The sequence below is a fragment of the Orycteropus afer genome, unplaced genomic scaffold, assembly GCF_000298275.1.
Source record: "Orycteropus afer afer isolate SDZICR_OR568_19922 unplaced genomic scaffold, OryAfe1.0 scaffold00637, whole genome shotgun sequence".
In the NCBI taxonomy this organism is placed as follows: domain Eukaryota; kingdom Metazoa; phylum Chordata; class Mammalia; order Tubulidentata; family Orycteropodidae; genus Orycteropus; species Orycteropus afer.
In genome coordinates this window covers 805,280-817,540 of record NW_006922224.1, presented here as the reverse complement: position 1 = coordinate 817,540, position 12,261 = coordinate 805,280, and the positions used below count along the sequence as shown (strand labels likewise).

At 40.7% G+C, this 12,261-nt stretch overlaps 1 protein-coding gene across 1 annotated transcript in view; it reads left to right on the top strand.

Annotated features, from left to right (window-relative positions):
- The window catches only part of PGM5 (phosphoglucomutase 5), a 229,562-nt gene that overhangs the window by 38,149 nt on the left and 179,152 nt on the right, over positions 1–12,261 (top strand). The window contains exons 4-6 of the mRNA XM_007956572.2: positions 3,818–3,943; positions 7,664–7,854; positions 8,743–8,897. Coding sequence (XP_007954763.1) covers positions 3,818–3,943; positions 7,664–7,854; positions 8,743–8,897 — 472 coding nt within the window. The remainder of the gene's footprint in view (positions 1–3,817; positions 3,944–7,663; positions 7,855–8,742; positions 8,898–12,261) is intronic.

Below are 12,261 nucleotides of genomic sequence, written 5' to 3'. Positions count from 1 at the left end.
AAATTGGGTTGCTGTTTTCCCATTTGATAATCTCTAAACAAATTGTTCAGTGGCATTAGTTACATTTTTCACAAAGTGTCGCCATTCCTCTTCATTGTGTCTTGGTGGTTCTGTTTCCAGCGTTTAGTTCCCTGCCCTCTTGTCTTCTCATCTCTGCTTCAGAGTCATTGTTGACCATTTGATCTCATACAGATGTTTTTATAATGGAGCCCCGTATTCACCAGGAGTGTCCCTTATTTGTGTGCCAGTCTGTTATTTCGCTAAAAGATGGCCTCAGGATAGTCTTGGTTTAAGATTTAAAGAGTATCTCAGGGCGATCGTCTTAGGGAGTCCTCCAGATTCAACTGGTCCAGTTAAGTGTGGACTGTTTTAATAATTTGAGTTCTGATCCACGTTTTTGTTTTTCTCATTCTTTCAGGGTCCATCTGTTGTGATCCTAATCAGAACGGTCGGTATTGATAGCTGGGCACCATCTGTATCATTTTCAGTGTAGGAGGGCTTCACTGCTGATTCCCTTAAAGTATTCCAGGGATAGACTGTGAATTGCCAAAATGTGTCTTTGCTTTGTTAAGCAATTGGGGTGAAGATGCTGGGATACCATGAGAGTTAAGAAGAAACTTAGGAGGACACCGGGTGCACCAGCTGCCATTGAGTTGACGCTGACTCATGGTGCCCCCATGTGTGTCACAGTAGAACTGTGCTCCACAGGGTTTTCAGTGACTGATTTTTTTCAGAAGTAGATCTCTAGCCCTTTTTTCAGAGGAACTTCTGAGTGGACTTGAATCTCTAACCTTTCAGTTAGCAACCAGTGCATTAGTCATTTGCATACCCAGGGGATTCCTCAACAGGATAGTGGAGTTATTAGAATTCTCCATAGAAGGGAGGAGTTTCTTTTCTAAGTCAGAACCAAGTGGTTCATTTTAATTCAATGCAAATTGTTGATCACAGAGTCTATTCCAAGCATTGTGTTAGGAGGTTCACAAAGGAAGCCAAGTAATGCCAACTGTATTTAGGCAACTGGAACCAGAATGAAATTATCAAAAAATATTGTGCTATGAGCTCTGGTAGCATAGTGCCTAAGGCACTTGACTGCTAACCAGAAGGCTGGCAGTTCAAACCCACCAGCCATTCCTTGGAAGGAAGGTTGGGCAATCTACTTCCGTAGTGATACTGCCTTGGAAACCCAAGGAGGGGTTGCTATGAGTTGGGGCTGACTTGGTGGCACACAACAACAAAAACAACAATGTTGTAGAACGAGTAACACTTCTCAAGAGCTCAGGGCAACTCTTTGTTTTATACATTAATTTTGAACCTTATAACAACTATATTGTTACCATGTATATGAATATCATTTCCCCCTCTTTTTTATTCTATTGCTTTTTCCTAGAAGACACTCAATTAGCAATAGAACTAACTTTTTTTTACTCCTTTGGTGCTCCTATAAGTTTAAATACAGTTTGTATTAAGATGGTATCATTACTATACAAGTAATTTCACTGAGCAAAACATAAAATTTCCAGTTCATGGCCATAGGTATTTTAGGGAGAGGGGAAAAATATATAAGAGACCCTCAGGACTTGCAGTGTTTGGAAAATGCTATTAAATTTTTTTTAAAAAATGTTTACTTATATTTTATGTTTTTTTTTTTTTTGTGAAAGTATGCACAGCCAATGATACACCATTTCGACAATTCCTATCTACATGTACATTTCAGTGACATTGGTTCCATTCTTCAAGTTACGTGATCATTGTCACTATCCTTTTCCAAATTATTCTACCACTATTATATTCATCTCACTTCCCCCTAAGCTTCCCATCCAGCCTTTTGAGTTGCTATTGTCCATTTGATGTCATTCTTCAAAACAGCCCAATGCTCAAAGCAGATGTACTTTACTAACCAAGATAAGTAATTCTTTGGTTCAAAGAAGGCTTCAGGGTATAATTTTGGTTTAAAATTTAAAGTTTAAGATTATCTGAGGGCCATAGTTTCAGGGGTTCATCCAGCCTCAATGGCTCTAGAAAGTCTGGATTCCACGGAGAATTTTAAATTCTGTTCCACATTATTTCCCCTATTGATCAGGACTTTTCTATAGAATCTTTGATCAAAATATTTAGTAATGGCAACCAGGTACCATGCAGTTCTTGTCTCATGGCAAAGGAGACAGTTGTTTACGGAGGCAACCAGACACATTTGATCTCCTCCTCCAATTCCTGACTCTCCTTCCTCGGTTACTTCAGATGAATGGAGACCTATTGTGCTGTGGATGGCCGCTTTTTATCTTTTAAGACCCTAGTCACTCTATGCAGTGAATTAGGAGGTAGAACAGAAGTACTGAGAAACAATGCTACTAAATTTTCCTTGAAAGATTTTGAGTCAATTATTTGCTTAGCTATTCAGCAGAAATTTATTGGAAGTCATGTAATACTCACTGGAATGAAATCTGATTTAATTAATCTAATTTGGAATGTGTGCACACCCCTACACCCCCACACCCCTACACCCTCACACCCCAACACTCAATAGTTTGACAACTGACAGCAAGGAATATGTTATATAAAACAAAAAGATTTAAATATTCTTGGTACATATAGTTGAAAGGACTGGGAGATAGGATGACTAATGAAAATAAGGCATCACCATCAGGAAGAAGTTTTACTTGTTTATTTATTTATTTTTGGTATTGTCACAACTTCTATAATTGTCCAAGAGACCGAGATCTCTGGTGGGTTCAGGTGTGGGCCCATTGTTGCAGCCACATCATTAGATTGATGAGCTTTCTAAAATACTATCTGTACTGGGAGGTGGGTGGAAGGATTTCCTGGCTCCAGAGAAGAACTGGGAGATAATTATTTGGACTAATTTATGTGCTGAATTCTTACCATTTCAGGGGTGGAGCAAGGCTTGAGTAATTAGAAGCAAGCCAGTTCTTGACAGTTCACCTTGAAATATCAAGAGCATAAACTATTTGATAAGAACTTTCAGTTTTCCCTAACTTCTGCTTACTCCTTTGTTCTCTAAGTTTTGGTGAAACATTGGACTACTAACCAAAAGGTTGGTGGTTCAAACCCACCCAAAGGCACCTGGGAAGAAAGGCCTGGTGATCTGCTTCCCACTGATCACAGTGAAAACACTATGGAGCAGTTCTACTCTGCACACATGGTTCTTCATGAATTGGTGTTAACTTGATGACCACTAGTAAATACAGTATAGTCATTGGGTGGTGCTAGACACTTGTGTTTAATAAGGATTTTCAGATATCTAGCATTCACTCTGAGACTGGATACTAAATCGGGCATGCAAGAGACTTCATGTAGACTCAGGATGTGTCCTTCATCACCAGTGTCCTTGGATCTAGTGGGTACAATGGCATTTGGAAAAGATGGGTCACTGTTCTCTTTGATTTGCTCCATGCCAACTGAGCCATTCCTTGGCCGGCCTCCATAGGAGAGGTGTCTAGATGGGACAAGACCCCTCTTTACCATGGAGGTGTGAGCGGTTTAGGGAAGGAAGTAATGGAAGGTAGGGGGATAAGAATAGTCAGCTGTATTTTTATTTTGATGACTTTATTCTCATGGTTGATTTTTCATTTGCATAAAAAGGCTTTGTAACTTAATATTATTTGCATGAATTGATCATCTGAAAAATTTGTAGCATCTTGATTATGCCTTAATCTGTGATTTTGTCTGCAAATGACCACTTTGCTTTCCACATAAAGTGTGAGATGGTGATCAGAATTTCACCCTCTCAGGGTCGTAACTTTTAAGTATCCTCCATGGGTACAGTCACTGACATGTCCCTTTGTCTTTTTATCCTTAGTGGAGATAGTGGACCCAGTGGATATCTATCTTAACCTCCTCCGGACCATCTTTGACTTTAGTGCCATCAAGAGTCTTCTGACTGGGCCTGGCCAACTGAAGATCCGCGTTGATGCGATGCATGGAGGTGGGCTCCTTGTCTACCAGTGTGTGGCAAGAACTGCTACAGAGGCTTTATACATGCTGGGTTTCTGGGATCATGAGAGTGGTTGGATTCGTAGGCCCCACACAGAGTGTATATGTTCAGATATTTGGAATGTTCTGGAAAGCTTCAGGTCTCTTTTTTCTCTCTGTCTCTTTTCCAATTACATATTTTATTTATTTATGGGATATATGTATAACAACAGGAGCCTGGGTGGCACAAGTGGTTTGCAGTTGGCTGCTAACCCAGCAAATTGGTGGTTCCAATCTACCCAGTGGCTCCTCAGAAGAAAGGCCTAACCATCTACTTCTGTAAAGATTATAACTGAGGAAACCCTATGGAGCAGTTCTACTGTGTAAGATATGGAGTCACCATGAATCAGGGGCCGACTCTGCAGCAACGAACAACACAACAATGTATAACAAAACAGTTGCCGTTTCAAACATTTTTATGCGTATAATTAATTGACATTAATTAATTAATTGTAACCATCACCACTATCTATTTCCAAATTTTTTCATTACCCTTAATAAAACTCAGTAGCCCTTAAGGAATACTTTGCCATCTCCCCTCATTTCTTTTTGATGTAAATGAAAACCAAGGTTGAACGAATGAGTTTGAGGCTATACCTGATAATACTGGAGGGTGGATAAAATAAAACTATAGCCATTACATTTTTTTAAAAATAAGTTTTGTCACAGTTTATGGGTATGGTTTAAACAGTAAAATAGTTCAAAGTTGATTTTGGAAAAAAATTCATCCTCACTTCCATCCCCATTGTTCTGCCTTTTTCAGAAAGCCTTATAAGTGGAACTATATAGTAATAACCTTTTGCTTCAGGCTTCTTTTACTCAGCATTATGATTTTGAGATTCATTCATGGTATTGTCTGTATTGGTAGTTGTGCCTTTTTATTGTTGAGTATTATTCTCTGGTGGTATAGTGCCTAAGGCATTTGACTGCTAACCAGAAGATTGGCAGTTCAAACCCACCAGCTGCTCCATGGAAGGAAGATGAGGCAATCTACTTCTGTAAAGTACCTTCTCAGAAACCCAATGGGGGTTGCTATGAGTCTGAATCAACTTGATGACAGTGAGGTTTTTTTTTTATTCCACTGTATGGATGTACCACAGTTTATCCATTCCCCTGTTGATGGAAATTAGGGCTGTTTTCAGTTTGGGGACTTTATGAATAAAGCAACTATAAACATTTGCAAATGAGTTCTTATGGGGGCATATATTTTCATTTGTCTTGGGATTGCTGGATTACATACAAGTGTATGTCTAATAATATCAGATACTGCCAAACTGTTTTCCAAAGTAGCTGTGCCATTTACACCACCAGCAAAGCATGAGGGTTCCAATTTCTCCACATCATTGTCATCACTTAGTATTGTCAGTCTTCACATTTTAGCTATTCTACCATATTTTGTGGAGCTCTGGTGGTGTAGTGGCTAAAGCATTAGGCTGCTAACCAAAACGTTGGTTCAAACCCACCATCTACTCCATGGGAGAAAGATGAGGCAGTCTGCTTCTGTAAAGATTTACAGCCTTGGAAACTCTATGGAGCAGTTAGTTCTATCTGTCCTATAAGGTTGCTTTGAGTCAGAATTGACTCGATGGCAGTGGGTTTGGTTTCTGCGGATATTACTGGTATGTTTTAAAAAGTTTTTCCTCTGCTTGTATAGTTTATGTTTCCTCCAGATTGCTTTGGGATTCATGTTCAGTGCATGCTGTCTGACATATTTAAGAGTGGGCACTAAAAAGATCTGTTAGAAGCTGAGCCCACATATGAGGCTTGTCTTCCATGGGCTTTCCTCTAAGGTGTCCTGCCTGGCTTGTTTTGGTCTTTCCTGTTGGATGGGTCACATTCCCAAGGATCTTCCAGTTTCCTGCCTTTGCATTATCTGGCTTAGAAGGAGGATAGTTTCTGTTTTAAAATAGTTTGAGGAGTATTTTTGGGTTTGACCCTCATTGTCCTGCTTATACTGTATGTCCATCTATGAAGCAATCACTCTAGCTGGGGGCAGATCTAGGTCACCTTCCCCACCTTGGGGGAAATGGGATTTAACCACATCCAGAAAACATGAACTGGGATGGAGTGATTCTCCAAAGGAAATCCAAAATACTACTAATAAAGGAAGAAGAAATGGATTCTGGGCAGGCAAAATGAGGAGGTTTTCCCTGTTTGAAATTTGCTTTGTTTTGGTGAAAAATAATTGGAAAGCAATACTTCATGTTCATTCTGGCCAAACAGGCTTACCCATTGGCTCCTAAATGTGCCCTCCATCCTACCTCAGGCTCCATCTCTTGCTCATAATGTTCCTTCCCTTCACCTTGGTCAAGTTTATATTCTTTCTTCAGGTCCCATCAGAAATGCTGCCTCCTTCTGGAAGCCTTACCTGTGGTTGTTGCTTTTCTTAAGTCATTGGATCTAATTATTTCTTAAGTTTATATTGAATAACAACAACAACAGCAATAAATAGCTGCTATTGAGTCGACTTCAATTCATGGAGAGCCCATGTGTGTCAGAGTAGAGCTGTGCCCCACAGGGTCTTCAATGGCTGATTTTTCAGAAGTAGATCACTAGGCCTTTCTTCCAAGGCGCCTCTGGGTGGACTCAAACCTCTATCCTCTCCATTAGCAGTTGAAGATGTTAACTGTTTGCACCACCCTGGGATTCAGTGTATTAAATGGCACCTCTTTTTCTCTCCATCTTACCATTACAACCACTTACCTGTGGATTCGACTCCACTCAGCCTAGGCTAAGACCCCCACAATGTAGGAACTGCATGCCCTGCCTCTCTTTATGATCCCAGCAGTCCCTCACGGGGGGTTCCATATGAGCCACTCCATACATGTGCGCTGAACTGGAAAACACTCCTACTCAGCATTTATTTTGTGAAGTGTGTTTGGTTTTAGATGCCTTCATGGTTTACAGTGCTTCGTTATACCCTTGGCAGAGTGGAAACAATTGCAGAGACATGGAGCGTTGCTAGAGCCTTTTAGTGCTTTTGGTTATATTCAGCTAAAGCTTTTAATACATAAGAGCATCAGGCAATTAATCATTATTAAGTAGCTCATTTCTTTCTGGCAACATTTTAGGAAAGTTTTGGGAGGAAAAAGCTCATGAAACTGGATTATTGAATGTTGCTGTTGGGTGCCGTCCAATGGATTCCAACTCACAGCGACCCCATCTGACGAAGTACAACTACCCCATAGGATTTCCTAGGCTGTCATCTTTATGGGAGCAGATTACTAGGCCATTATCTGGTGGAGCTGCTGGGTGGGTGGGTTCGAACTGCTGACCTTTTGGTTTTAAGTTGGAGCTTAACTGTTGTGCTACCAGGGCTCCTTTGGATTATTGCCTGCATCTTCTACATACCTTGCATAGTAACTAGTACCTGGCAGGTATCGAATAAATAATAGATGAAGTATATATTGTTCCTTGAAAAAGGCTGTCAAATTGATGTTTACCTTCCATACTATTAAGGACCTCTGGTGGTGCTGTGGTTAAAGGCATTGGGCTGCTACCAAAAGGTCATAGATTTATAGCCTTGGAAGCCCAATGAGGGGAGTCACTGAGTTGGAATTGACTCAATGGCAGTGGGCTTTTTGTACTATTAAGTAGCTTTTCTGGTTTTAACCAGAACAAAACACCTTGGGGGTTTGGCAAAGATTTCACAATGCTTTGCATCTTATTTCAGTTATGGGACCTTACGTGAGGAAAGTCCTTTGCGATGAGCTGGGGGCCCCAGCTAATTCTGCCATTAACTGTGTTCCCCTGGAAGACTTCGGAGGACAGCACCCAGACCCAAACCTGACATATGCAACGACCCTCCTGGAAGCGATGAAAGGAGGAGAATATGGATTTGGAGCTGCATTTGATGCTGACGGGGTAAGTAGGAGAGCTTTCTGCCTGCTGACCCATTTGCCGTATGTATAATAGCCAAGCATCCAGAACCAGAAAATTAGTGAACGGGGCAGATAGACCCTACCTGGCTCTGCATCTGTTCTTCTGTCAGCTGCTAAATATTGCAGTTAAATAGTGATGACTTTTATTTGGTCCAGATTAACATTATGTTATAAAGAGTTTTTTTTTTTCAAATATTCACACAGTAAATTTTTATTTATGGCTGGTTTTGTTGAAAGTCCCAGCAGCAACTAGCTGTGTCAGCAGTAGCCCCTGTTCTCCATTGCTGCTTTTGGGAAAAAAAGGAATTAATGATATGGAGGCTACTGAAGGCTGAGGTTCTTACTGTTGTTTATTGCAGTTGAGTTGAATCTGACTCATGACAACCTTATTTCAGAGAAAAAAATGTTGCCTGGCCCTACACCATCTTCATGATGGTTGACATGTTTCAGTCCATTGTTGCAGCTATTGGGGCAATCCATCTCCTGGAAAGTTTCCCTCATTTTTGTGGAGTCTTTACCAACCATGGTACCCTTTTCTAGTGCTTGGTTTTTCCTAATGACATGTCCAAAGTAAGTGAGTGGAAGTCTCACCATCCTTGCTTCTAAGGCACGTTCTGTGACTGATTTATTCATTCTTCTGGCAGTCCATGGTATTGTCGGCAGGTGGAATCTAGACAATGGTATATTTCTGTCCTTTCAAGAAAACTTTGGGCCCCATAAAGCTCAGGGATTAAGGACAGGGTTTCCTATGCCCTCCTTGGCCCCTACTAAGCAAATAAAGAGGGGAGTGAAAATGGCTTGTGATGGTCATGGTGATGGACTTCTACAGAAGTTACCTCTGTCTGATTGTTTTCACACATCCTTCCTCCAGGACCGTTACATGATCCTAGGCCAAAATGGCTTCTTTGTGAGCCCTTCTGACTCGCTGGCCATCATTGCTGCCAACCTGAGTTGTGTTCCGTATTTCCGTCAGATGGGCGTCCGTGGGTTTGGGAGGAGCATGCCAACCAGCATGGCCCTGGACAGGTAAGCAAGATGGCTCATGTGGAAAACCTCCTGGCAGGCTCTGATGTCAGTGTTCATCTCACCTTAGCCATTGCTCATTCTTTCCTCCTCTACTGGGAATGTGTTGAAAGATGGGGATTTGGAGACATAGTGTTATATGGAGGGGAGGAGCATGAAGGTTAAGAGTTAGGTGGTCTGAGTGTGGCTCTTGGCCCTGCCACTTCTTAGCTGTGAGAACATGGGAGACTTACTTGATCTCTGTGCCTCTGTTTTCTTATCTATAAGATGGGAATATTAATAGCATCCTCTTAACATGGATTGTTATGACGTATCAATGAGATAATTCATGTGAAACATTTAGCAGAGTTCCTGGCAAATAGTAAATGCTTAATTATGTTTAATGAATAAAACTTGCTAAATCTGAAAGTGTATCCAAGCAAGGTGGGAAGAGCATGCGTTTTATGTTAAAATGTTAGCTTTTACACTGATTAAAAAAACAATTGCTGTCCCGTTGACTCCTACTCATGCTGAGCCCACGTGTGTCCGAGTAGAACTGTGCTCCATGGGGTTTTCCATGCCTAGTTCTGTGGAAGTAGATCATCAGCTCTTTCTTCTGAGAGCCTCTGGATGGGCTTGAACTGCCAGCCTATTGTTTAGCAGCCAAGCATATTAACCATTTGCCTCCTTACCCTTATTATCTCTGTAACAGTGATGACACTTTATAGGTTTGTTGTGGGAATGAAATGTGATAGTGCAAGGCAAATGCCCCCCAAAAGGATTCACTTAGTAGGGGCTTAAACAGTGCTGGGTTCCTTTCTTCTTGTCCTACCCACCCCTGTTGTTGCTGTTGTTGTTGTTAGGTGCCGTAGAGTCATCTCTGACTCATAGAGACCTCATGTACAGCAGAACGAAACACTGCCTGGTCCTGTGCCAGCCCCATGATCTTTGCTATACCTGAGCCCATTGTTGTAGCCACTGTTGTCAATCTATCTCGTTGAGAACTTTCCCCCTTTTCATTGTCCCTCCGCTTTGCCAAGCATGATATCCTTCTCCACGGAATGGTCCCTTCTTACAACATGACCAAAGTAGGTGAGACAAATTCTGGCCATTCTAGCTTCCAAGGAGCATTCTGGCTGCACTTCTTCCAGGACAGATTTGTTAGATCTTTTAGCAGTCCATGGTACTTTCAGCATTCTTTGCCAACACCACAACTCAAAAGCATTGACTCTTCTTTGGTATTCCTTTTTCATTGTCCAGCTTTCACATGAATATGAGACAATTGAAAATACCAGGGCTTGTGTCAAGTGCACCTTAGCCTTCTAGGAAACATCTTTGTTCTTCAGCACTTGAAAGAGGTCCTTTGCAGTAGATTTGCCCAATGCTGTATAACATCTGATTATCTTGACTGCTGCTTCCATTGGCCTTGATTGTAGAACCAAGTAATATGAAGTCTTTGACAATTTCAATCTTTTCTCCATTTATCATGATGCTGCTTATTGGTCCCATTGTAAGGATTTTTGTTTTCTTTATCTTGAGATATAATCCATACTGCAGACTTCAATCTTCATCTGTAAGTGTTTCAAGTCATCCTCGCTTTCAGCAAGCAAAGTTACGTCGTCTGCATAATGCAGGTTGTGAATGAGTCTTCCTCTAATCCTGATGCCACATTCTTCTTCATATAGTCCAGCTTCTCTGATTAGTTGCTCAGCAAACAGATTGAATACGTATAGCAAAAGGGTACAACCCTGACACACTCCCTTCTTGACTTTAAACCATGCAGTGTCCCCTTGTTCTGTTTGAACGGGCACTTCCTGGTCTGTGTACATGTTCCTCATGAGTATAATTAAGTGTTCTAGAATTCCCATTCTTCTCAATGTTATCCACAATTTGTTATGAGCCACACAATCAAATGCTTTTGCGTAGTCAATAAAACATAAGTAAACATCTTTCTGGTATTCTTTGCTTTTAGCCAAGATCTATCTGACATCAGCAATGATATCCCTCATTCCACATCCTCTTCTGAATCCAGCTTGAATTTCTGGAAGTTCTCTGTCAATGTACTGCTGCAACCATTTTTGAATTATCTTCAGTAAGATTATTACTTATGTGTGATATTAATGATATTGTTTGATAATTCCCACATTCTGTGGGATCACCTTTCTTTGGAATGGGTACAAATATGATTTTTTTTCCAGTCAGTTGGCCAGTAGTTGTCTTCCAAATCTGTTGGCTTAGCCAAGTGAGTGCTTCTAGTGGGGCATCCGTTTGTTGAACATCTCAGTGGGGATCCCGTCAATTCCTGGAGCCTTGTTTTTCTCCTCATCCCTCAGTACAGGTTTGACTTCTTCCTTTAACATCATTGGTTCTTGATCATATGCCACTTCCTAAAATGGATGAACATCAACCAATTCTTTTTGCTACAGTGACTCTGGGTATTCCTTCCATCTTTTGATGCTTCCTGAATCATTCAATGTATTGCCCATAGAATCTTTCATTATTGCAATTCAAGGCTTAAATTTCCTCTTCGGTTCTTTCAGCTTGAGAAATGCTGAGCGTGCTCTTCCCTTTTGGCTTTTCATTTCCATGTCTTTGCACATTTCATGATAAATAATTGACTTTGTCTTCTTGAGCTGCCTTTTGAAATCTTCTGTTTAGCTCTTCTATCTTGTCATTTCTTCCATTTGCTTTAGCTACACTCCATTCAAGGGCAAGTTTCAGAGTCTCTTCTGACATCCATTTTAGTCTTTTCTTCCTTTCCTGTCTTTTTAATGACATTTTCTTTCTTCATGGATGATGTTCTTGATGTAATCCCACAATTCCTCTGGTTTTCAGTCATTGGTGTTCAATGCATCAAATCTATTCTTTAAATGGTCTCTAAATTCAGGAGGGATATAATCAAGGTCATGTTTTGATTCTTGTGTACTTGTTTTAATTGTCTTCAACTTCAACTTGAACTTGCACATGAGCAGTTGATGGTCAGTTCCACAATCAGTTCCTGGCCTTGTTTTGGCTGAAGATATTGAGCTTCTGCCTCTTGTCACAGATGTAGTCAATCTGATTCCTGTGTCCTCTATCTGGTGAAGTCCATGTGTATAGTCACTGTTTGTATTGTTGAAAAAAGGTATTTGCAATGAATAAGTTGTTGGTCTGCAAAATTCTGTCATGTGATCTCCAGCATTATTTCTATCTCCAAGGCCAAATTTTCCAACTACCAGTGATTCTTCTTTGTTTCCAAGTTTTACATTCCAGTCACCAGTGATACTCAGCTCATCTTGATTGCATGTCTGGTCAATTTCAGACTGCAGAAATTGGCAAAAATCTTCAGTTTCCTCATCTTTGACTTTGGTGGTTGGTGCATAAATTTGAATAATAGTAGTATTAACTG